At 38.7% G+C, this 26,973-nt stretch overlaps 1 protein-coding gene across 1 annotated transcript; it reads left to right on the top strand.

Annotated features, from left to right (window-relative positions):
• On the top strand, window positions 1-26,782 carry Pank3 (pantothenate kinase 3). Its single transcript, XM_021631484.2, has 7 exons — window positions 1-461; window positions 8,362-8,714; window positions 10,364-10,617; window positions 13,150-13,326; window positions 17,164-17,287; window positions 19,193-19,318; window positions 20,121-26,782. Exons 1-7 carry the CDS (start codon window positions 434-436, stop codon window positions 20,169-20,171), a joined length of 1,113 nt encoding a protein of 370 aa, XP_021487159.1. The 5' UTR covers window positions 1-433; the 3' UTR covers window positions 20,172-26,782.
• Window positions 26,783-26,973: the final 191 nt, after the last annotated feature.

Below are 26,973 nucleotides of genomic sequence, written 5' to 3'. Positions count from 1 at the left end.
CCTCACGCTGCGGAGAACTACAACTCCTAGCAGCCCCGCGGAGAGCGAGGCGAGGGGGCTTGAGTCACGTGGGCTCAGGGCCTGGGCGGGCAAGTTCTCAGTGCGGCGGCGGCGGTGGCGGCGACGGCGGCGGCGGCGGAGGCTCGGGGGACCGGGGCCTTTTGTCTGGAGCGGCTGCGGGGGGCCACGGAGCGGCGAGGCCCGCGGCCTTCCCCGGCTCGCTCGGTCCCGGCCGCCCCTTGCGGGGTTGCGGGGCCGCCCCGTGGGCCGCCCCTCGCCTCAGGCGCCGCCGCCCCGCCCTAGGCCCGCCCCGCCCGGCCTGAGGGGAGGAACCGGCCGGGCTTCGCCGCGCTGCCCAGCCAGCTCGGGAGTAGTCGCAGGTCTTTGCCGAGCTCTGCACCCGAGGCTGCCCCTCGCGCCTTAGGCGGACGCCATGAAGATCAAGGATGCCAAAAAACCCTGTAAGATGGGAACCGGGACCCTCGGGTTGAAAAGACGGCCCCGGGAGCATCGGGCGGAGCGGCCTGCTTTAAGCTCGCGATTGGTCACGGGCGCCCGCCGGGGAAGGAAGGGAAGGAGGGGACGCTGCCACCGCTGGTTGCAGGCGGCGGACTTCCCCACCCCCATGCTTGCCGGGCGAGCTTCTGCCGCTCCCCATCCCGCTGCTCCCACTTGCTCCTGGAGGGAGATCTAGGAGGTACATGGGAGAATTTTTACTCGGGGTTTTCGAGGCGGGAGCACAGAGTTAGTCATGACTGTCAGTTTGGGGTTGGTTCCTCCCACCCCTTCTTTTCTTTTTCTTCCTTTTTTTAAAACTGGTTTCTGGGTCTCCTGCTTGTGTCCTTGAAGTCCAGGTAGGTCCTGGGAGTTGTCACTGTTGCAGTGAGAGCTTTTCAACGCATGTGCGTGTAATCTGCCTGTAGATAAATTGCCTTGGCAGTTTAGAGTGTCAGCTGCTTCGTGTTTTAGAAAGCAGATAAACAAAAAGGTTAAAACACCTGTATTTCAGCGACCCACTTCGAACCACTTTAATATCGAGGTAAATACCCTGAGCTTTTTCTGCAATGTACATGCATATACTTCAAAAATTCTAAGAGACATCAAGTTTCATAAGCTGTCTTTTAAAAGCCTTTTATTCGTGCACTTAGCTTATTTATTGGCTCAGCCTTTCATTCTCTACGAACTAGGGATTCTGTTTTCTAGTGTTTCATACTATCCTGCCAACTTCTCCAAGAGGTCAGCTACAGAGTAGGGTAGGAACACCTTTCCTGCCTGTTCCCATACACCTCACACTTCTAGACCAAAGTGGTCTAGAAACTGTTGGTTAAGTGTGAGAGGTTTTGGTGTGTAAAGATGAGGAAATTGAACCTCCACTCAGTAACTATTAGTATCCTAGTTCTGGCTCAAAGTGCAGTGCTGTTTCTCTTCTACCTACAGGGCATAGTCTAAATACTTGGGAAACATTTTTTTTCTTTTAATCTTAGATTATCTGCTTATAGAAGAAATAACAATAGTTTCTTTTCTTTTTTTGAGACAAGGCTTTTCTGTGTAGCAGTCTGTAGACCTGCTGGCCTCCAACTAGGAGATCTGCCTGCTTCTGCCTCCCAGCTGCTGGGATTAAAGGCATTCTCCACTGCCACCTGGCTTCACAGTGATTTCTTAGTTCAAGAAATCTGGTGGCGCACACCTTTAATCACAGCGCTCAGAAGTCAGAGACTGGTAAGTTCACCAATATCTGAGGCCAGCTGTAGATAGGGGTTGAGATGCTGCCTCCAAAAACCCAAAACAAAAAAAGGAAGTCTATGAAACAGTGACTAAGTTTACTTTTCCTAGGTTAAATTATCGCACCTTAAATTAGCATGGTGTATCATTCCAGCTCTTGTATAGAGACCCTGCCTCAAGAAAACAAACCCACACACCCTAATGCATCTTAATGCAGTGATGAGGAACACTTGACATCTTCCTTCAGTGAACTCATTTTCTCTGCTTTTAGAATTTTCATTGGTTGCCTGGCCTTGGTGGCTTATACCGTTAATCTCAGCAGAGGCAGGCAGATCTCTGAGTTCAAGGCCAGTCTGGTCTACAGAACTAGTTGCAAGACAGCCAGGGCTACACAAAAAGAAACCCTCTTGAAAAACAAGAAAGAATTACTTTTATCATCTGGGTTGAATTATGTTAATTCATCTCCAGGGAAAAGGAATAAGTCCTACATGGTTTTTTGTTACATGATTTTTTTTTTCTTCCCTGAGGCAGGATTTCTCCACATATTGTAGGCTAGCCTGGAATTCTGCCTTCCTTCGACTCCCAAGTGCTAGGTTTAAAGGTAGTTCAGATTTGTCATTTCAGCTCTTGTGTAGAGTGAGACCCTGCCTCAAGAAAACACAAACACCCACACCCTAATGCATCTTTATACAGTCATGGGGAACACTTGACATCTTCCTTCAGTAAACTCATTTTCTCTGCTTGTAGAATTTTCATTGGTTCCCTGGCCTTGGTGGCCATGATTGGCCCACATGACTTCATTTCTTATTTTTCTTTTCTATTTTTGAGACGGTTTCTCTTTGTATTCTGTCCTGGACTCACTTTGCAGATCAGGCTGCCTCCCCCCACCTCTGCCTCCCAAGTGCTGGTGCCACCATTCCCACCCTGGCCCACATGATTTCTTAAACCTTAGATTTTTCAGCTTATGTTTTGCCTATCTATCTGTATACTGTGTAGCTGGACTAACAAGGTGATAGTAAAAGATAAATTATTTAATGTGATACAGGTTTTTAGTAAGTGCCAACCAAGTAGTAAGGTACTTGAAAATTTTGTTGAGCAAAGCATGTGTTTATATAATTTAGTTTATTTGTAGATTTATTAATATTGAGAATTGTCAGTTCCAGTAGATAGTAAAATATGTTAGGAGGTAATAGTTGCTAATGTAACTCCCATTAGAAATGAGGAATTTACTAAAGAAAACAAAAATAAGGACTCTTAATACTGAAGATATGAAGATAGGCATTTTCTTAGTCTGTTTCAGAAAATCCAGGTCTTCATTTGTTTTGATCAGCTGGAAGAGTGAAATTAGTTTATTCATGAACTCCAGCTATTGTAATTTACCAATATATATGCTACCCAAAATAATGTACTAGAAAATTCAAAAATTGTTAATCAGACCATTTGCTAAATGATAAGAGTAATTAAAAGTTTGTCTTCTGTGTTCTTGTTGCCTCCCTCTTTCCTTTTGAATGCGATTTTTTTTTCTATTTACTTATATTATGTGTATGTGTGGTGTATGTTTTATGAGTGCTGGCATGTGTGGAGGCCAGAGGTATCGGACCAGTTCTTTTTTTTTTTAATTTTTAATATTAATTACAGTTTATTCATTTTGTATCCCAGCTGTAGCCCCCTCCCTCATCACCTCCCAATCCCACCCTTCCTCCCTCATCTCCTCCCATGCCCCTCTCCAAGTCCACTGATAGGGGAGGGTCTCCTCTTCCCTCTGATCCTAGTCTATCAGGTCTCATCAGGACTGGCTGCACTGTCTTCCTCTGTGGCCTGGTAAGGTTGCTCCCCTCTCAGGGGGAAGTGCTCAAAGAGCCAGCCACTGAGTTCATGTCAGAGACAGTCCCTGTTTCCCTTACTAGTGAACCCATTTGAATACTGAGGTGCCATGGGGCTACATCTGAGCAGGGGTTTTAGGTTATTTCCATGAATGGTCCTTGGTTGGAGTATCAGTCTCAGAAAATACCCCTGTGCCCAGAGTTTTTGGTTCTCTTACTCTCCTTGCGGAGCTCCTGTTCCTTCTAGGTCTTTCTATCTCCCCCTTCTTTCATAAGATTCCCTGCACTCTGCCCAAAGTTTGGTTATGAGCCTCAGCATCATCTCTGATACACTGCTGGGTAGATTCTTTCAGAGGCCCTCAGACCAGTTTGAGCTAGGTTGTTACAGTAGTCGTGAGCCACCTGAAGTGAGTGCTGGAACCCATTCAGATCCTCTGGAAAAGCAATACCTGCTCTTAACAGCTGGGTCATCTCTTCAGCACCTGAATAGTGGTTATTTCTTGGCTTAAGGAAGTGAGTTCCAGAACAATGTTGTGCTAGCAAGACTGATGACCAGAGTGTAGTCCATGGAACCTACATGGTAGAGAAAGGACTGACAGAATTTGCCCTCTCTGTCTGATCTCCACATGCAAACTGTGGCAGGCATGTCCTACACATCTACATAAACACAAATGTAATGAGGTGGTTTCCCGCCCAATTTTTAAATTTGCGTTGTTGGCAGAGTGAATCCTTTTCAGTTATTTTCCTGATTTAAAAAAAAGAATGTCAGATAGTGTGTGTGGTGGGACACACTTGTAATCCCGGCAGGCAGATTTCTGTGAGTTCAGGACAGCCAAGGCTACACAGAGATACCCTGTCTTGAAAAACATAATAATAATAGTATAATAAAAAAGAAAGTCATTATAAACTAATAAAAGTGTTAATGTGCTGTAAGAAACATGCAGCTTTGTTTAGCAGTGCTGTTATGTAGTTCTGGCTGCCATGCTATGTATGTAGACTAGGCTGCCCTTGGCTCTTTCTCTGTGTGTGTGTGTTAAATGTGTAAGTTTTTTTGTTTTTGTTTTTTTTTTAAGTTAGGATGTGCTTGGTTTTTTGGTACAAGCAACTTGCCCAGGGAACCTTTTAAAAGCAATACATGGTTAAAAAAAAAATTGTACAAAAGTTGTTTTAAATTATGTGTGTATGTAGATATAACTGTAGCGCAGGAAGAGACCAGAAGCATGAATGCATCAGTTTCCCTGGAGCTGGAATTATCAGCAGTCTACGCTGCTGAACCTGGGTACTGAAAACCAAACTCTTAAGAGCTGTCTCAAAAGCTTTTTTGTTTTTCTGTGGGGTTTTTTGTTGTTGTTGTTGTCATTGTTTGTGGTTTTTGTTTGTTTGTTTAATTTGAGACAGGGTTTCTCTGTGTAGTCTTGCCTGTCCTGGACTCATTTTGTAGACCAGGCTGGCCTAGAATTCACAGAGATCTGCCTGGCTCTGCCTCCCCAAGTGCTGGGACTAAAGGTGTGCACCACCACACCTGGCTGTGGTTTTATTATTTTAATAGTACTTATAACTACTTTTTCCTTTCTCTAAAAGATTTAACTAATAGTAACAGTTTCTTGTATTTCACAGTTCAAATGAATGGGGCTAGTGTTAAGGTACAGAGGAGAGACCAAACTGTTTGCTACAAAGAGATTGAGATTTTTGGTTACCTTCAGTACTTATGTCCTTATCATAACCCACATTTCAGAGTAGCCAGAATATACATTTTGGAATTGGCTATTCATAACTTAGAATAAAAAATACAACTGGTGGCACATGCCTCTAATTCCAGAATTCAGGGAGGCAGAGGCAGGTGGATCTTCTTGATTTTGGGGTCATCCTGGCCTACAAAGTGAGGCCAGGGTAGCCAAGGGTACACAGAGAAACCCTGTATCGAAAAACAAAACAGACAAACAAAAATACTTTAGTACTCAGTCACAGTTTTAGAAAAGTTGGTGACTTCTTATTCTCTAGTATACCCAAATTTCAAATATACTTGCTTAGGCAAGCTTCTGCTGAAATTTAATTCGTGGTTTTGTTTAAGAAATGTTAACTGTTAATTGTAAGTTCGCATTCAAGAATGTCAATATTCTGATGTTTGTAAATCTGTAAATAGAATATTCTGGCTGGAAAATGAATAAACTTTGAATGTGCAGTTGGTACTCTCAATGACTGTGTGTGTGTTGGCACCTGTGTTTGCCATTAGCCTGAGAAAGTCTGCAAAGGGTTGGGGATACAGGTCAGAGGTAGAGTGTTTGCTTAGTATGCAAACACTTGCTTGCTTGAATTACCAAAACAGAAAAGGGTTGGAAGAGAATATGCAAATACTGCCTTTTAGTGGATTTTATAAACTATTATTTTTATAAACTATGAACTCTAGAATCAAGTATCACTTAAATATAAGAACTTCTTTTGGTTAGGTTAATGCCAAAAAATTTATCAATCATCACCAAAACATGTCGTAATAACATGGTTTCTTTTGTTGCTGTTTGTTTTTTTAAGTTAGAACAATGAGGGAAATTCAAGTTCTCTTGATCAGTGTCATCTGGTCCCATTTTTAAAAGTTGTATACCTAGGTCTTGTAACTCAGACAATAATACCAACATTGTTGAATCAGGATTGCTACAAGTTCAAAGCCAACTCGGGCTATAAATATATATTTTATAAATATATAATTCCAGGTTAGCCTGAGCTCCAATGTAAAAAAAAAAAAAATTTTTTTTAAACCATGAAATGCAAAGAAGAATTTGTTCAAACACTGTGTAAGATGTCTCCTGTCAATACTGCATTGGAAGCATTAGTGGGGGTGGGTAGGGAAATGACCTGTAACTTTACACATGAATCCCCCCCCCTCTTTTAAAGCAAGGCTAGGCAGACCATGAATAAATTTCTCAAGAAATTGTAGGTTTCATGAACTGAAAGCAGAACTTGGTGATACCACATTCTTTTTTACCTAACTGAGCTTCATACGAGTGCCTACAATGGCCGGATTGGTGTCAGATCCCCTGGAGCTGGAGTTACTGGTATTTGTGAGCCACCTTGAGCCTCCTAGGTCTAAGTCTTCAGGTAATATAGCCCAGCACCTCTGGTGTGAGGGTCCAGAAATCTGTAATTTTCAAATAATGCTTAGATGGTCTTGATTTTCTACTTGCTATGTACCGTTAAATATGTAAGTGCCTCTTATACTTTGTCTGCCTGTCCTTTATATTCCTAATTAAGAAAGCTTTCTAATGTTCAGCCAAACTACATTTTCTTGTGGAGAAAAAAATTGGTGACTGAAATTGTCTATGGATTCAAGACTAAGACTCTTATTTTCTCAGCTTGAGTCTTTGTCCTATTTCCCTAACTGCATTAGGGCTCTTTGCCTTTGGGTAGGCTAATTTTTGTTTTTAGCATTCTCCACATTCAAAAAGACATCAGATTTTTTTCCCCCAGAGCAATGCAGCAGCTAGTTGAAGTCCTAACCCTAAATAATAATCCTAGTTAAAGTGTGCTTGTTCTTATATAGGAAGCTCAGTGTGGTTAGTTGTATGTACCAAAGAAACTTAACATGCTGAATGAGCAAAGAAAGATTTCATTGGATTTTTAAAATATTTATATTTGTGTGTTTGCCTGTGAAAGTCAGAGTGTTGGATCCCATGGAACTGGTGTTACAGGTGATGGGGAAGCTGCCTGATCTGGGTGGAACTCAGGTGTGCTGGAAAAGTAACAAGTGCTTTTAACCACTGAGCCATCTCTAATCTCCCAAAATTTCAATTTAAGGAAATAGTTTTCCTGTTGGTTATCTGATGTGACTTTCGGCCAGGTTTTTGTTATTGTGTTTTGGTATGTGTGTGTGTGTGTGTGTGTTTTGTTGTTGTTGTTTGGTTTTTGAGACAAGGTTTTTGTGTGTAGCCCTGGCTGTTCTGGAACTCAGTATTTAGACCAGACTGGCCTCAAACGCAAATTCACCATGTCTTGGGTATCAAAGGTATGCCCCACTGCTGCCTGACTTTTTTTTTTTTTTTTCCTGTGTGTGTATATGTGTGCATGTCTGTGTTGTAAGGATGTAGGCAAGCACACAGTGAGATGCAGTGTTGGTCTTTTGGCCTTCTACCTTGTTTTATTTGAGACACACACTTCCTATCTCGCCTGGCACGTAGGTTACTGGTGCTCATTTGGATGACTTTCTATTACATTCATTTGGGAGTCCTGGGATCCTTCTTGTTTTGCAGCAAACTCTTGTGGCCACTGAGCTCTCTGTTCAGCTCTTGGTTTTATTACATTAAAAACTGTAGGAGGTCTGCAGAGGACCCAGGTTTAATTCCCTGCACTCATGCTAGCTCACAACTCTGTTCCAGATGGATCTGATGCCTTCGTCTGATCTTCTTGGGTAATGGGCATATACATAGAGGAAGAAAACACTCATACATATAGAATAAATAAGTCTTAACCTCTCCCCTAAAATTTAAATTCTAGTGATAACGATTAATTTAAATTCTTCTTGTCAGCTGTGCAGCAATGGTGTGTCTCAGTTGAGGACAGTCTGGGTTACATAGAGACATCTTGTCTCAGAAAACAAAAAGTGTTCAAATTCTTATCACCTAAGTCACATGATAAATTTAATGAATGAATAGGGGTATCTGGGATAAAGAATTTAAAGGTCTTAGGCAATGTCTTCAATATCATTTAAGTTTTTAAAAAGTATGCAAATAAAACTGAAGGAAAAACTGAAGGTCTTAGTCATTAAGTATTAATTACAGAGTAAATGGAGTTTGTGACTTTTTTTTTTTTTTTTTTTAATTCACAGCTTTCCCATGGTTTGGCATGGACATTGGGGGAACGCTGGTAAAGCTCTCATATTTTGAACCTATCGATATCACAGCAGAGGAAGAACAAGAGGAAGTTGAGAGCTTAAAAAGTATTCGGAAATATTTGACTTCTAATGTAGCATATGGATCTACTGGCATTCGGGATGTGCACCTTGAACTAAAGGATTTAACACTTTTTGGACGAAGAGGGAACTTGCACTTTATCAGATTTCCAACCCAGGACCTGCCTACTTTTATCCAAATGGGGAGAGATAAAAATTTCTCAACCTTACAAACGGTGCTGAGTGCTACAGGAGGTGGTGCTTACAAGTTTGAGAAAGATTTTCGCACAGTAGGTGTCTATTATTTGAAAACCATAAATTAATTTGAATATTCAGTTTTAAATACAAGGCTGGCCTTCTATCTAGGGCAGTGGTTCTCACCCTTCCTAGTACTGGGACCCTTTAATACAGTACCTCATGTTGTGTGACCCCTATCATTAAATTATCTTAATTGCTACTTCATAACTTTAATTGTGCTACTTACTGTTCTGGATCATAAAGTAAATACTTCTGTTTTCCAGTACACTCTTAGATGAATCCTGTGGAATGGTAGTTTGATACCCCCCAACTCCACTCCAAGGGATTAGGACCCACAGGTTGAGAGCTGATGATCTAGAAGATTCCTTTTCCCTGAGGAGGTGAATGTGCATGACCAGAGTTTGACCTGGAACATTTTTAAACAACTTTATGGGCTGTCTGCACTGCTCAGACTTCAGTGTGCTGATGGAATGTGGTGCATATGGTAGAGTCTGTTAGTGTGTAGCTGTGCTGAGGAGACCGAAGTGAATCTGGCAATCTTTACCGTTCATTACTCTCTTAGTTTTTTTGTTTTTGTTTTGTTTTGTTGGTTTGTTTTTCAAGAAAAGTGTGTGTGTGTGTGCGCGCCTGCCTCTAAGTACTGGGAATAAAGGCATATCCCACACCCCGGTTGTCCACTCTCAGCATTTTTTTGTTGTTTGTTTTTGGGGGGTTGAGTGGGGATTTCGTATTCATAGTAGCTATCTCATCTCCTGAAACAAGTTATGTTAGTATCCACCTCCTGTCCTTAAAGTTATAGTGTATGTGACAGGAAAATTATTGCAGGAATATTGTGTTTCTGTATTTGGGGTTTATCACATGTAATTCAGTGGGATTACATGTGATAATTTTGGGATGCCATCCAAACAAACTAATATATACATTGAAACTGTGTGAGCAATACTTCATGTTTGTGTGCACTGCTAGACAAAAATTAATGTATGTCAGAATAGTTAAAGATAACACAGAAATGAAGTGATTTTTAAAATTTGCACAACGTATTTGTGTGCATAGCACATCTGCCATTCTAGGATCTCCACTAAATCTTTTTTTTTCCTTTAGTTAGTTGGTAGTTTTTGTTTTGTTTGTTTTTGTTTTATTGGATACAGGATTTCTCTGTAGCCTTGGCTGTCCTGGACTCCCTTTGTAGACCAGGCTGGCCTCAAACTCAGAGATCTGCCTGCCTCTGCCTCCCAGAGTGCAGAGATTACAAGCATGTGCCACCACTCCCTGCTGGTAGTGTGTTTTATTTTATGTGCATGAGTGTTTTGCCTGCAGGTAAGTGTGCACCATGTACATGTCTAGTAACCACATCGCCAGAAGATACCAGATTCTCTGGAACTGAACTTGCCATGTGGATGCTGGAGTTGAATGCTGGTCCTCTGGAAGCTGAGTCAGTGCTTTTAACTTTGATCCCTTCCTCCTCCTCAACCATTTGAATCTAAAATACCCCAGAGGTGGTAAGAACCAGAGGAATAGGTGAAATCCTTGATAGATTTTGACTTGAAAATGAAATCTGCAGTGCCTTGAATAATACTGAAGTTTTATAAAATCTGAAAACTATACAATATGTTTAAACCAAAGTATATTTGACCTTTTTAAAATTCTGATTTTTGCTTTTTTTTTTTCTTCCTTCTTTCAGATTGGAAACCTCCACCTGCACAAACTGGATGAACTTGACTGCCTTGTAAAGGGCTTGCTGTATATAGATTCTGTCAGTTTCAATGGACAAGCAGAATGCTATTACTTTGCTAATGCCTCAGAACCTGAGCGATGCCAAAAGATGCCTTTTAACCTGGATGATCCTTATCCACTGCTGGTAGTGAATATTGGCTCAGGAGTCAGTATTTTAGCAGTCCATTCCAAAGACAACTATAAAAGAGTGACTGGGACAAGGTAGTAATCTTTTTGGTCTGATTATATCATTCATCATGTTTTATGCACAAAAGCTGTGCGCTGTAATTTTTTAAAAGTTGTTTTTTTTTTTGTGCTGGAGATTAAGCATACCCTCTCCTACTGTTGCTAGGCACGTATGCTATACTGAATTAGGCCCCAGCTATATCAGTATATTGCTAGTTCCCTAGTTTTACCAGAAAAATAATACGTAGGGGACTGGAGAGATGGTCCAATAGTTAGGAGTGCTTGCTATTCTTGTAGAAAAGCCAGGTTCAGTTTCAACATCCAAATGGCAGCTCACAGCTATCCTGAATTCCAGTTCCAGTGGTTCTAGCATCTGCTGACACTAGCCACACACATGGTATAGGAACATATGTGCAAGCAAAACAGTCAAACAGAAAAAAGGTAGTATCTTTAAAAAGAATATAGACGAAGTTTTACAGGTCTATTTGTAAGGTTTTTATGTAATGATTTAAAACTAACACCCCTAAGTGTTTATTAATGGTCAATCAACATCAGTTGGTATCAGAATTTCCATAGTGATTTAATGTTTGTATAGTATTTCACTGTTTTTTCCTGAGTTTAGCAGAGTTGCTGGCATTGTCAGAATTCTGTTGACTTGAATTACTGCTACTATTAGTATACTACTCTATTTTTCTTTTAATCTCTGCAACATTTTCTTGTTCTTTTTCTGTAGATATACTTAAGCATAAAGCTTGCATGTGTTGATAGATTTAATTTAAACTACAATATCAAATAGGATAGTGAATTCTCTTGCACTTATTTATATTTATATAAATATCAAAAATATATTTTTATTTATATATGTATGTGTTTTATTTTATTTGTATGTATGTGAATTTATGTGTACCATAGAATATGTGTAGGTGTCCACAGAGGGTGTCACATATCCTGGAACTGAAGTAAGGTTGTTGTGAGCTGCCTGCATGGTAGGGCCACTGGGAACTGAATCCAGATCCTCTGCAAGAGCAGTAAATGGTCTTACCTTTGAGATACCTTTCCAACTCTGTAGTTAAATTTTAGGATGAATTTAATGTGAACTCTTTATAGAAAAAATTAATGTTCTCAAATAGACCATAACTTTCTTTGTAATAACCTGAAATGTGGATATGAAGAGTTTTATAATTCTTTTTTCTTTGTTTTGGTTTTTTCAAGACAGGGTTTCTTCTTTGTAGCCTTGGCTGTCCTGGAGTCACTTTGTATGTAGACCAGGCAGTCCTTGAATTCAGAGATCCCCTGCAGCTGCTTCCCCTGGAGCTAGGACTATTGGTATGCGCCACCACGCCCGGCCAGTTCTTTTTTCTTTTATTTATTTATTTATTTTTAATTTTTTTTTTTTTTTTTTTTTTTTATTTTTCGAGACAGGGTTTCTGCTCTTTGTAGCTCTGTCCTGGAACTCACTGTGTAGACCAATCTGGGCTGGAGCTCATAGAGATTCCGCTGGGATTAAAGACATGCACCATCACTGCCCATTTTAGTTTTACAATTCTTAATTTTCTATATTTTAAAGTGGCAATGCCTATTTAAGGGAGCAAAGATTTTTAAATAATTTAGATGGGTCTATGGAGGAGTGTCGATTTTAAAGTGATATTCTTGTTGAAATAAAGTATTGGTACTCTAAAAGCACACTCCCCCCCCCCCCCCCCCCCGTTTAGCCTTGGCTATCCTGGACTCCTTTTGTAGAGCAGGCTGGCCTAGAACTCAGTGATCCGCCTGCCTCTGCCTTCCTGAGTGCTGGGACCAAAGGCATGCACCACTGTGCCTGGATCTTAAAAGCCCACTTTTTTGTAATATCTTTACCAAATAATTATAAATAAACATTTCTTGTTTTGATTAAGTATGAAAAATAGAAATTTAGGAGAGTCTAGCAAACAAAGATTTTCTGTTTATAGACTAGAGCCACACAGTTCTAGTTTATGAACATATCCAAAAGGATATGGAAATAGTACTAAATAAACTTTTCATTAACGTGATGATCGGCTGGATATATATAGTTCCTGTAGTTATTTGTCTAAGTCATATTAAATTTTCATCTATTATAACGAAATTTATTTCAGCCTAATTGGGCAACTAAATAAACCTTTCACAGTCATTTATTGGAAATTTAAACCACAGATTTCTGTCTTTGTGTGGTATTTTTAGCGCACACGCGCACCTGCACCCTTTTTGAGGCTATGTTGCACAGGCTGACCCAGAACTCAAGGTCTCGTTTCAGCTTATTGTAGGATTATTATTAGTATTTCTTTTAATGCACACACAAAAGTATATTTTTAGCAATAAAAAAATATAGGCTATTAGATGCCAGGTGGGGTTTTTCTCCCTAGCATATTTAGCCTTTAATGACAGGTTTGGTTTTACTGAGTAGTTTTTCTTTTATCATGTTGGTATTTAGCACTTACCACGTTTTTCCTCTGTGTTTATTCAATAAATGAATGTGTATCTTTTTACTTTGGGAAAGAAAATAACATCTAAATACAACTTATCATGTTTATCTTATTTTTCTTTATTTAGCCTTGGAGGGGGCACCTTTCTTGGTTTATGCAGTTTATTGACTGGCTGTGAAAGTTTTGAAGAGGCTCTTGAAATGGCATCCAAAGGTGACAGCACCCAAGCTGATAGGCTGGTCCGAGATATTTATGGAGGAGATTATGAAAGATTTGGTCTGCCGGGTTGGGCTGTAGCATCTAGGTAAGTTACATTGTTTCTCAAGCTGTCTATTTAGTTTTTGTAAACTAATATGCCATGGGGTTTAAGGATGGTTTCTTTTTCTCTGTTTAAGAGTCCAGGTTTTGAACATTGAAATTTAAAAATTTAGGGCAGGTGATGGTGCATGCCATTAATCTCATTACTTGGGAGGTAGAGGCAGGCTGACCACTTGAGTTTAAGGTCAGCCTGATGTACAAAGCCAGTTCTAGGACAGTCAGCAAACAAAAACATTCTTTAAGAATTTTACCCTGTTGTACTCTATAAAAAAAAACAAAAAACAAAAACAAAAACAGTCCTGTGCTGTTTATTTCAGTGGAAGAGCATTTGCTTGGTATACCCAAGGCCAGGATTTGATCCTGTACTGCAGAACAAAGACTCTCAGGTAGCCATAGTGGTACACAACTTTTTAGGAGGCAGAGGCAGGTGGAGCTCTGTGATTTGGAGGTCAACCAGATCCACAAAAGGAGTTTCAGGCCTGTCAGTGCCACACAGTGAGACCCTGTCTCAGAAAGACAAAAACCAGGAAAACAGAAATTTCTTGTATTCTCAAACATCTTTCTCCTGTTGATATATGCAAATAAAAATCGTATTACATAATCCTCTGCTTATCCAAAAATTTGTGCCATTACATGACATAGTGTGTATACCCTAAAATAGTCACATATTCTAGAAAGAAATCTTTCCATGTTGTAGCTGTAGTCTTTCTTTGTTCTTGTTGTAGTCCTGTGTGTAGTTTACATTTCCAAAGGTAAAGTGCAAATGCTTTCTACAATTTTGTTAAGTATACCCTTCAAATGGTGATTTTTCTTCTAACCCACCAGGTAAAAGCCTATATGCATATAGTTGAACTAGTAGGCTGTGCAACTTTTGGTGTTTTGCTAACCTGATAAAGAAACAGCATCTTAGAAATTTCCATTTCTTTGACCAACAATAAACTAAGAACCTTACATGGCCCTTATTGTGATTGTTGATTATCTGGGTTTGTTGTTGTTGTTGTTGTTATTGTTGTTGACTTGTTACACAGTTGAATTTATTAGTCTTTTCTTTTATGGCTTCTGGATATTGATTCATAGTAAGTAAGACTTCCACATTCCAAATATATAAAGGAATTAACCTGTATTTTCTTCTGGTGTTTTAATTTATTACTTTTATACTTCAGTCTTTGATTTGATATAAACAAACATAACTTATAAATTTTTTTAGTTTTGTGTGGCAGATCCAGTTTTAGTTTAATTTTTTTTCACAAGGACCTAACATCTATTCTTATTTTTTCCACCAATTTGATACGGCTTTATCATGCACTAGGTTTTTTGTTTGTTTATTTTAACTCTGGATGTACCATTGCTATACTGTTACCAAAGTTTTAAAAGCATAAAAGTATGTTCTATTTTTTGGGATTTTTATTAAGCTTATTTGTGTACTTAGGGAGACCACATTCTTAGGCTGGTGAGATGGTTCAGTGGGTAAAGGTGCCTGCTGCCACGCCCATCTACTTTAGATTGATCCCAGAACTTAAATAGTGAGGGGAGAGAACTTACTCCTGCAAGTTGTCTTCTGGCTTCTGAATATGTGTACACATGGGGAGGGGAGAGAACTAAATGTTTGTGCAAAATGAGTAATTAATATTTAATGTTCTAAAAATCTGTTCCTCCATGGCTATCTGGCTACCTCCCAGCCAAAATCTTTATAATACTTGCATTTTTATCCTCTGCTCCAGCTTTTTTCTCTTCAAGTCCCCTGGACCTCTCCTCATGGCTGAATTCCACTTCCTCTCTCCTCCCTTTGCTAGAAACCGGCTGAATTCCACTTCCTCTCTCCTCCCTTTGCTAGAAACCGATGTCTCACCCTATTCTTTCTGATGCCCAGCTACTGGCTGGACAGCTTTTATTGGCAAAACAGAACAAATGGTGAGCATGTTTCCACAAACTTGAACTGGGAGATTCTTAGAATAAACATTACAATGTCATGTCCAGATTGAAATTAGATAGAGGGACAGAGAAATCACTATTTGACTAAACAGGTTAAACTTTATACAGTTCACAATAACATTATAACAACATGCTTGAAAAATATTTTTACAATCATTTTTGTTTTTTGAGACAGGGTTTCTCTGAGTAGCTTTGGGTGTCCTGGATTCACTTTGTAGACTAGGCTGGGCTAGAACTCACTGATACCTACCTGCCTTTGCCTCCTGAGTGCTGGGATTAAAGGCCTGTGCCATCACCACCTGGCTACAATTTTCTATTATAGAACTTACCTGTTTAAGGCATTATTGTGTCTTTCAGACCTTTAAAAGGTTGTCTTATATATTTATGTTTATTTAAATATGTTCTAAACAATTTAAATTTTTGTTAACTTATATATATTAATGGGTTTCATTATAGTATTTTCATTTGTAAATGTATTTTATTTTTAAAGAGTTCACCTCCATTACCCTCTCCTGTCCTCCTGATACTTGTGTTGATTCTCTTCTAATTAGCTAATCCCCTTCTACTTTTCTGTGTTTTGTTTTGTTTTCTTCATGGCAGAATGAGTTTAGTTAGTGTTGCTCATAGATACATTGGCAACTTAGCAGTGGCAATGCCACAGAAGAAACTGTGTGTCATTCTCCTTCCCTGTCAACTTTTGGATCCCCACGGAGGGGTGGGCCTCATAAATCCTCCTGTGTTCCTAATAATTGTCTTTGTATATGATTTTGTTAAGCTGTAATTGGCTGTTGCTTGTCAGGGCATCCAGTGCTCTCTAGTAGTGGTAGAATTTGCCTCCTCAGTACATCTGTGCTTCTCACAGAGACTCTTCACTCTTTACATTTAATGTCGCTTGTCAACTCATACATGTTTCATTATTTTTGTGTGACATTAACCCTGGTTGCTTCTGTCTAGAATATTTCTTCTCCTTTTTTAAAACTAGTTAAACTTCCTTTCATTGTGGAAAACCTTCCCTCCCAGTTTTTTCTTCTTTTACTTTCTATTAATAAAAATTCTCTTTCTTGCTTGCTATGATTTTTGGTTTGTCTGCTGTCATGTTACAGTTAGTGTCTCTGTGGCTTTCCTATGCTGCTTGCATTGTCCATAGGATGGCCTCTGGAAGAAGTGCACAACAAGCCCTTGGAATGCAGTTAATAGATGCCACATGGTCGAGTGGGTACATTACATATATTGGCTGTAAATAAGATGAACAAATCTATTTCATTCCACCTTTATTTTTGCCTTTTTAAAATATGGCTAATAGATGTGTTATGTGGCACTTTTCTGTTGGACAATGCTGCCTTAGACAACATACTGCTTGAGGGACCTTTGATTCTGTAGTATAATGCTTGGTATGTCATAAATGCTTGTGATTGAATGGAAAGGATTTTACTTCATCTTGAACAATATTTTGATATTTTGACTTTAAAAGTACATCACTGCACTTTTTTTTTTCTTGGCTTTCTAAAATAATCTTTATTTTCGTGTGTGCTGTAAGGCCTTGCATTGTAGACTAGGTTGGCCTCATACTCACAAGAGATCCGCCTGCTTTCTGCCTCCCACAGTGCTGGGATCACAGGCGTGCGCTACAGCACCCAGCTGCCTGTTTTGTTTTGTGTTTTTTTGTTTGTTTGTTTGTTTGTTTGTTTTGACAAGTTTAATTTTTAATTCTTTTTAAAATGCTGCTAACAGATTTTATTTTGCGCTAGTCCCTGTGTGCTCATGCTCTTTGGCCCTAACTTTATAGAGCTATTGTAGATATATAAGTTTATGTAAATTGTCAGTTATTACTGCTAGATTGACTTGTCTGTTTCTCTCTCTCTCTCTCTCTCTCTCTCTCTCTCTCTTCCAGCTTTGGGAATATGATATATAAGGAGAAGCGAGAAACTGTTAGTAAAGAGGATTTGGCGAGAGCTACTTTAGTTACTATCACCAATAACATTGGTTCTGTGGCACGAATGTGTGCTGTTAATGAGGTAAGACATCAAAAACAAGCTGGGCTCAGTGCTGTATGCTTTTAATCTCAACACTCAGATTTTTATAATTTTGAGGCTAATGTGATCTACATAGCAAGTTCTAGGCCATTCGGGTTACATGGAGAGACCATGTCTTTTTGTTTTTTAAAAAATTTACTATAATATAATAAAAAAGGTGATTCCTATACATCTTACAGAACCCCTTTATTTTCAGATTGAGATCTATTTTGTAAGATTCCCAAATGGATAAGATAAATCCTGCTTACCCAGTTATTCTGTTAAGGGTTTTTTCGTAGCAAGTACAACACTGAGGAGGCAGAGGCAGGCAGATCTCTTAGAGATCATGGGCACCCAGGGCTACACAGTCTGCCTCTGCTTCAGAAAACCAATAAAAGGACAGAGAGAGAGCAAGGCCCTTGGTGTTTATTCCACAGCCCTGCAAAAGAAAAAGAGACCGCCAGGTGGTGGTGACACATGCCTTTAATCCCAGCAGTTGAGAGGCAGAGGTAGGCAGGTCTCTGAATTTGAGGCCAGCCTGCTCTAAAAAACTGAGTCCAGGACAGCCAAGGCTATACACAGAGAAACTCTGTCTCCAAAAAAACAAAACAAAACAAAAAACACAAACAAAAAAAAAAGGAAGAAGAAACAACCAAATTGAGGCCAGACATAAAACAAATAAGTTCTTATTCTCAAAATTAATATTCTCAGGGATGAATATGCAGTCTAAATCTAAATGAGACTGAAATTAAAGTGTAAACATTTTAAGATAACTATTGAAAAAGGCCTTTTGGAGTCTTGTTTATTATTAATGGGATATTCAATTAGTGAAATACTTGAACGTTTTCTTACTGCCCTCGGCTTCTTTACAGTGCTGCCTTGTTGCATATGGATCAAGCAGCATTGTACAGGGCTATGAAGGCATTGAGACTTTTTCTTCACATGCTGTTTGAGTGATGTGTGGTGCTTGCCTTAAGAAAAAATATGGAGGGCTGGGGAAATGGCTCAGTGGCTGCTGTGCAGGCATGAGGACCTGAATTTGAACCCCTAGCATCTACATAAGAAGCTGGGTGTGGCTTTGAGCTTATAAATTTAGTAGGTATGGATGGGGAAACAGGAGGATCCCTGGGTTTTACAAATACTCCTAAACTCTGAGCCAGCTCTTCAGCCTAAACAGTTATTTTTTAAATTTTATTTGTACGCCTCCCATCCCCCATTGTCTGTACACCGTTTACATGCAGTGACTATGGAGGACAGAAAAGGGCATTGGATTTCCTAGGTCTAGAGTTATAGATGATTGTGAAGAGCCAAGGTGGTGCTGGGAAATAGAACCCTGGACCTCTGAAAGATAAGCTCCTATTCCTAACCACTGAACCATCTCTGCAGCTCCCAAACTATGTTTTAGTTGGTCTATGCCTCCTGTTCTTCTGCCCTCACATCTACCTCCTCTTCTTTAACTTTTCCATTACTCAACTTTCATGATCCCCTCTCCAAATCATTGCTACTGTCCAATTCTGTGTAGGGACCAGGTTGCATGTTATGGTGTGTGTAAGTAGTTCTACTGTGTAGAGCAATGTTAGGTTTGCAGTAAAACTGACTGGGAAAACAAAGGCAATTGCCATTTCTTCCACACATGTGCACAGCCTTCCTGACTCAACATACTCTGGCTCTTGGTATATTTGGTTGTAGTCCAAGAACATGCAGTGACATGACATCAACACTAAAACGCAGAGTCCATATTTGACATCAGAGTTCACTCTTGGTGTACATAAATCTTGATAAATTATCTAATTCACAAATAATTGGAATTATAGAACTATGCAGAAATTAGTAGGTACTAATGAATGACACCCACATTATTACATAAATATTTTAATACTCTTAAAAGTCAATTTGTTTTCCTTTCAGAAAATAAACAGAGTTGTCTTCGTTGGAAACTTTTTACGTGTCAATACTCTCTCTATGAAACTTCTGGCATATGCTTTGGATTACTGGTCAAAAGGTCAATTGAAAGCGTTGTTTCTAGAACATGAGGTATGAAAACTTTTTTTTAGATTATTTAACATTGTTTTTGTATAGAATTTTTCTATACCTCTGTATATCTTCTTGTAGCTATATATGTAAAGTTGTAAACTATTTTACGCATGTGGAGACCAGAGGACAGCATCGGGTGTCATCAAGAATACTACCCACCTTTTTTGAGACCGGCTCTCACTGGCATGGAGTGCACCAGTAGGGGCCTGTACTGGGTGGACTACAAACCCCAGAGATCTTCCTCCCCAGATCTGGGCTTACAAAGATAGGACACCACACTTGGGCTTTTCTTACATTTGTTTTGGGAATCGAACGCAGTTCCTTGTGTTTATGAATTGAGCTGTTTTCCTAGGCCTGGGTCATGTGCTTTGGTTTTTGAGAGGTCACACTACACACCTGGGTCCAGACTGTCCTTGAATTTGGGGTCCTCATAAATGATGAAATTATAGGATTGTGCCACAAATTATTGACTTCTCCCAAGTGCTTGGGATTAAAGGCATGTGCTACTGTGTGCTGAGTTGGTACATCATTAGGCTTTTTATTTGATACCTCTCAGCTTTATTTATTTAGTTGGTTGATTGGTTAGTTTTGGTTTTTGAAACAGTTTCTCTGCATAGCCCTGGCTATCCTGGAGCTCTCTCTGTAGACCAGGCTGGCCTTGAACTCTGAGATTCACCTGCCTCTGCCTCCAAAGTGCTGGGATTTTATCTGTTGCTTTCATGGAATGTACTGTTTCATGTATTCATGTGAAGAAGGCTATAATAATATGTATTCTTAACAAGTTAATTTAAAAATCATACAGGGATACTTTGGAGCTGTTGGTGCACTTCTTGGACTGCCAAATTTCAGCTAAAACATCGAAGATCTTTGCTAAGAAATGTCACCTAGGAGAAATCCAGAGACTGCATTCATTATTTGTCACTGGGAACCAAAGGATAAAAGAATAATACTGTTTGTTGATTTTTAAGTGTCAGAACGGTAAGCTCATGAGCTTGGCCGCATGGAAAGACCTGTAATGGGAAGTGTTCTTCATTGATGTCCCTTTGTGTGTATATAGCCAGCGTTCCATCTGAAATGCAATACAGCCTCTTGATTGTTGAACTTTTCTCAATGATTTTCTATTTATTTGATGCAGCCAACATTGTAGTACTGTATGCTCAGACACAAATCTTAAAATCTCAGAAGTGTTTGCATATGCAGAATAATAGATTCTAAATATTTGTTTGAGTCTGTTTTATGTATGTTTGGTTACTAGCGAAGAGGTAACATAATCTCATAATTTATGTACTGGCAATCAAAGATAATCATTTTCTGTGACTTAGAAATGTTAAGGCAATACTAAGTATTAACTATGGTAGTTTTATAATATTCTCCTCAAAAAAGCATGTCTATATGACCTCTGCCTATAAGTATAATTTTCTCTCAGATGATTGATGATTTGAAATACTGTGTTTAAATCTAATTTTTCTATTGAATTCCAGAAATCTTTTGCACATATTTGGTGACGCTACATTTTCTTTTATTTCATGCATTAATCAGTATATGTGTTAAAATGTTTACTGTTTTTAAAATTGGGGGGCAAATCACATACTTAGGAGTCTGTCTTAAGTCCTTGAACTGTTCAAATGGAATATGGTTAGAGTGAGTGACATTAAGTGCTTTCTCTACCATGTATATCTCAGGCCCAAACATACACATTTCTTTCTTATTAGGTGTGAACTATGAAAGCTGATTTTATCCTGCTATAAACAGTAGCAATGGAGAGAATCAGATGTTGTCTAAAAGGATGTTTTGAAACTGTGACTCTGAGGCAGTGTTGCTGAATTACAAATGGATCAATGTTCTTTTTTTTTTTTTTTTTTTTGGGTCATAAAAGCATTGCAGATCCAGAATTTGTCTTTTCCTTTTGCCTTGGAAGGGTTTGAATTTCTGTTTTTATAATGTTATAAATCTCTCAGATTTTACATAGGCAGTAACTTTTTGGAGGCCAGTAGTTCCATAAAGTTGAGTTTGTAAGAGAAATGGACCTATATTAATTTCCAATATTTCTGGAAATAACCTTAAAGAGGTTAGAGATTGTTTACATTTCAAAGAGTATTCAGTGTGGTTTCCAAGACCCCAGTGTTCAGCATTGAACATTTCCAGCAGACTGTCAAGAGGTGCTTAATAAAGACTGGTTTCTGTCTAGTTTTCAGATTTTATGGGCAAGTGTTTAAAGTTCAGTTTTCTTTACCTAAAGGTATGAGCATACAAATAGTGTCTGGTGGAGGGAAGCATATGAAGGCAGTGTTTGCTTGGAACTTTTGAAATCAGAAAACATTCTCTGGTGATGGCACTCACTCAGTGTTTGCATAGTGGCCAGTTCCAGCCGAATGCCACTGCTTTCTTTATTTTAAAGTGTTTTCTCCCCCACCCCTACCCCCCAAGACAGGGTTTTTCTATGTAATGGGCCTAGCCCTGGGTGGTCCTGGACTCACTTCGTAGACCAGGCCGGCCTTGAACTCACAGAGATGCACCACCTCTGCCTTCCCAGTGCTGGGATTAAAGACTTATGCCACCACACCTGGCTGTTTTAAAGGTTTTTGATTTGAGTGTTTGTACAGATAAGAAAATAATTGAATGTTAGAAACTGCAGATTATCTACCTGTGGAAATTCAGGAATAAGCAACTCTAGGTTTAGGGCTATCTTTAAGAGAAGATGGGCTGGAGAGATGGCTCAGTGGTTAAGAGCACTGGTTGCTCTTCCAGAGATCCTGAGTTTAATTCCTAGCAACCACATGATGGCTCACAACCATCTGTAATGGGATCTGATGCCCTATTCTGGTGTGCATAAAGACTAGAGTACTCGTATCCATTAAATCTTTTTAAAAAAGGAAAGAAAAAATGAATAGTGCTTAATTTGATCGCTATACTTCAGTTAATGTGGGACTAACATTTTGCCATTTGGAACTGAAATTACCTGTTAAGGTTCATGTAAAGTGAGCCAGCTAGCTCACACTACCTTTTTTCTAGTCTAATCTATAATTACTTAATAAGAACACAGAATCATGATTGATAAAGGCTGTCAAGATTCTAAACTACTTTATATTGCTCTTGAAATTTCCTGTAAGCATACTATCATAAATAGGTTTGCTTCTGGTATCAGTCAACCTAATTGAAGGTATTGTGTGTGTTTGTTTTGTTTTTAGGCTTGTGTTCTTAAACAGTGCCATTTAATAGAAATAAGATATAAACTTAAACTATGTATGATTGTATATCTTCTAGTAAATTCATTAAAAAGCTAACAAGAAATAGGTGGAAGCCATTTTAGTACTTTTTTTTTTTTACCAGCATATCTAATGAGTTCATTTTAGTTGGGAAATGTGCTTTGCCTTCTTTTGTTTATTTTCTTGTTTAGTCTTCAGGTGATGTATATTTTATACTTAAGAGCACATCTCAATTTTGGACTGACCACATAGCCACAATATTTCATAGCCAGATACATAAAAACAGAGAACACGGTGCCCACTGTGCTAGTGGCTTCCTAAAACTACTTCTGTTTTGTTTTTGTTTTTAAGATAGTTTCAACTCTGTAATGCTGGCTGCCCTTGAACTGGCTAAGTATACCAGGCAAGCAAGCCTTGAATTCAAAGAAATCCATCTTCCTCTGCCTCTTGCACGCTGAGATTAATGGTCTGCTAGAACTACTTAAAAAAGAGCACTATTGTGTCCATGAAAACTATGAATATAGGCTTTTAAAAGAGTGAGATGGGAGGAAACAGGAATTTCTTTTTAATAGAGGGAAGACCATTTATTTGGGCGTTTATTTTACACAAACTGTTATTATTTCAAATATATATATATAATATTGGCATCATCTCTTCTTAGTTGTATGGAATATTTCTAATAACTGATATTGATAAAACTGCCTGTGACACATACTAGTAGTTAGCACTCTCCAAACTAATGTATTTCCTTTATGGAAGCAAAATTAATTCCAGGGACTTAGTTTCTAAAGTTTCTGAGTTTTGTGCAGTCAGTTTTGGAGGATTACCAAGAAACACTTTTTAATCCTGTTGTCTTTTATACATACAGAGAATCTTCTTTATAAAAAATCTGATAACTTTCAAATATTAAGAGCATGGTTAGCCATGGTTTTAGCCATAAAACGCACACACAAAGATCTAAAACACCACCACTCCCCAAAATGTTGCCTTTTAACTAGACCTCTTCAGGCTTATATACATGATCATATAGGTTAACATAGTATTTTGTGTCTTAGGTGGGAGAGTAGTGATTCCTCCTCTGAATAAAGTCATTGCCAAGGCCAGTAATACACATGCTAGTTGAAAGCCAGCCCCTCTCACTGTTTGCAAATACTGGACTCTTCAAAAGCTATAAATGGATGGTGCCCTTGGATGCATATGATTGCTAGGTACTAGATACTAGGTACCCATTCTTGTTTGTTTGTTTTTTTTTTTGTTTGTTTGTTTTGTTTTTTTTTTTTTGAGACAGGATTTCTTTGTGTAGCTGTCCTGGACTCACTTGTGGACCAGGCTGGCCTCAAACTCAGAGATCCGCCTGCCTCTGCTTCCCTGAGTGATAGAATTACATGTGTGCACCATTAGGTACCCATTCTTAAAGATAATGTTTGGGGGTTACATTCTTGGGCGGGAAGCTTGGCCTGGCTGTGGTTTCTATATGTCCTTTATAAAACCACTTTGTTAGAAACAAAGTTCTTTCGTATTTAGTTTATTTGTATCTTCATTTGTTGAGCACTTTATCTTTGTTAGTGTTTTGCATTTTCAAATATAATTCAGAAACCCTCCTAAGTTACATAAAAAGTTGATAAAGCATAATGAAAACGAGTGTACATTACTTTGCTTTCAGCTTCAGTTTTGTGGTATACATAAACAAAATAGTAGAATACTTTCTTGAAAATACTCTGATTTTAAGGTGATTGATTGCCTCTAAACATCAGTGTTGTCTTTTGCCATCTAAGCTCTGTGTAACTGAGCACGTTTCATTCTGGCAGTGATGCAGGCCAGCTAGCTTCATCGGTGCCACTAGATAATCTCTTGTTTGTTTTTTTGCTTTTTGAGACAGGGTCTCTCAGTGAGGTCCTGGCTATCTTGTAACTTGCTATGTAGACCAGGCTGGCCTCAAACTCAAAAATCCTCCCGTTTCTGCATCGCAAGTGCTGGTAATAAAGGCATGTGCTACTATGCCTAGCCTACATAACATTATTTTACAAAATTACTTTTTGTTTTGCAGTCTGTAACAGGAATTGTCTCAGTGTTAGTAGTAACATTTTTTTTCTTTGAAGTATTGTGATAGCCACTTCAAAACAGCAGCAGAAAAATAGAGTGTCCCAAGTTTTCTGTTGTCTTTTTTTCCTACTTGCAAAATTAAAACATTCCCTATTGGTCACACTGTGCTGTCTTATGTGTTCAGTATGTGTGGAACTCTGCTTTGGTAGTGTTTTAGGGTGTTCTGCCCCTTGGCATAACCTCTTCAGATGTCGTATCTGCATCTGTAACTGGGAACTCAGTGACCCTGTATGAAATGGTACAGTTGTCAAGAGCCTGAGCACAGCAGCTGCTTCATCCTTGGCAGTGCTTAGACGGACACACATTTTCAGATGCCATCATGTTCTAGAGCTCATTTTTAGTGCTTATATAAAATTTTAACACTTCTCTGCCTGTCATTAGTACGTGCTGATAAGTACTTACAAAACCAGAAAAATGCCATTCTCTTGATACTGCCTATGATAGCTATTGGAAAGTATGTGCACTTTTTCATTTGTAAAGTTATCTTGAATTTTAACTATTAACCTCAAAATTACATAGGGATTATTACTGCTGTTCATTTGTACAAGAGAAAAATAACCCTCTAAATTCAGAGATGTTAAAGTATTAACTGTACTTGGAATTTTTAGTAGCTCCTCTCTTTGACTTGTTTATATTTTTGTTCATTGTATGTGGCGAACAGTAAACCCCTCAGAAATTACCGAATTTGTCCAGGACCCAATTCTCGGCAACATTTACAGAACGAAATGGAATTACCTGTAAATAGGTTGATGGATTGTAGTTCTACATAATGAGGCAGGCAGAAGACTTAAAATTTCTTTTCTGAGTTTAATGGGATAGACCTGAGTCCTACAGCAATGTCCATCCTTCTAAAAGTATGAGCTGATGCTGGAATCTTGCTGCTGACCCTCAGCACTGTGCTTGGGGATCTGATCTTCATTCACAAACTAGTTTGATTTCTTTGTTTGTTTGTTTGTTTGTGGGGTTGTTTGTTTTTGTTTTGTTTGAGACAGGGTTTCTCTATGTAGCCATGGCTGTCTTGGACTCACTTTTATAGACCAGCTGTCCCTGAATTCACAGAGATCCACCTGCTTCTGCCTCACAAGTGCTGGGATCAAAGGTGTGCGCCATAACCACCTGGCTCATTTGTTTTCTAAACAGAGGTTTGGCTTTAGAGTTTCAGTCTTTTTTTGCTGCCATTAATTTTTACATAAATGGCCTGTTAAAAAAAGTAACTTTGATAGAAAGCATTTTCATTTTTACATAACTTTAAAGTGCCCATAAGTGTTGTAAAATAGTGTGAGATTGTGATTGTTCTGTTTCTGCACTGTATGACTGAGCGTCATCGTGGCTGGATGTTATCAGGATGTCACAGTAGCTCAGTCAGTACTTAACCCTGTGACTATGCCATTTGGAAATTAGCCAGTTTTTTTCTGAATGACTTATTAGTTTTCAACATTTAGAAAGAAAAAATAATTTTGTAAAGTCTTAATGCTTGTGCTGTAGTCTCCTAATCCTACCTGTAATCCCTGGGCCCTGCTGTGAGTGAGGTTCAGATGCTTTGTCACCTGTACCCACTGTGTTTGAGCTAAGCGAATTCCTGGCATTCTAACTAAAATTGAAAGGCATTCTTAATTCTCCTCAGTTCTGATGAAATCATTCCTAGGTAGCTTCTGTCCAAGCTTAGGGCATCTTTTACATAATACATGTCACTTCAATGCAAGCTGCCTTACTCGCTGTTGGTTGCATTATTTCTGTCAGGTCCAAGCTTTGTTTATGTTTAGATTCTTCTAATATTAAATTCTTATGTAAAAATGTATGATGTACTACAAAGTTTATGCATAATAAGACTAAGTTATAGCCTATTATAACCTATAAAACACTTCCTGTAAATTATCTAATTTATTTTTCCATTTATGTACAGTTTCTTAATGTAAATTTTGAAAATATTTGTTGTGTTGTGCTCTGTAAACATTCCCATGCTTTTTCCCTTAATGCTTATTTGCATGAGAGAATCTTGGGTTCTGCTTGTTTGTACTGTGTAGCCTTTAAGCCGGCCTTGGGGTGTCTGTCTACCTTTTCTGTAGTTTCTAACTTTTTCTAATTTGTTAATATTCTAAGTGTTATAATCATGCTTTTTATACCCTACTTTCCAAATAAATTCTCTTATTTACTACATATGTCTCTTGATTGTTTCATCTTATAGTACCAAGCAGCTGCATTTCCACTCTGATTCAGCAAAAGATTTGATTCTTTTGGCTGTTGACTGGTAGTGCATAAACTCCATGAGAGCAAGGACTAAAAGATTTGTTCACTTCTGCATCTCCAATACCTGGTACTGAGAAAGTATTCAATAAATATGTTTAA

Source organism: Meriones unguiculatus, chromosome 11, assembly GCF_030254825.1.
Source record: "Meriones unguiculatus strain TT.TT164.6M chromosome 11, Bangor_MerUng_6.1, whole genome shotgun sequence".
NCBI lineage: Eukaryota > Metazoa > Chordata > Mammalia > Rodentia > Muridae > Meriones > Meriones unguiculatus.
The sequence above is the reverse complement of the archived record's forward strand: the minus strand, read 5'-3'. Positions and strand labels throughout refer to the sequence as shown.

What these genes read in the sequence shown, in the direction of transcription:
- Pank3 (XM_021631484.2), top strand. Translation starts at nt 434, where the DNA reads ATGAAGATCAAGGATGCCAAAAAACCCT. An exon ending in TTGAGAAAGATTTTCGCACA is followed by an intron (nt 8,715 to 10,363) that starts GTAGGTGTCTAT and finishes TCCTTCTTTCAG; the next exon opens with ATTGGAAACCTCCACCTGCA. An exon ending in AAAAGAGTGACTGGGACAAG is followed by an intron (nt 10,618 to 13,149) that starts GTAGTAATCTTT and finishes TTCTTTATTTAG; the next exon opens with CCTTGGAGGGGGCACCTTTC.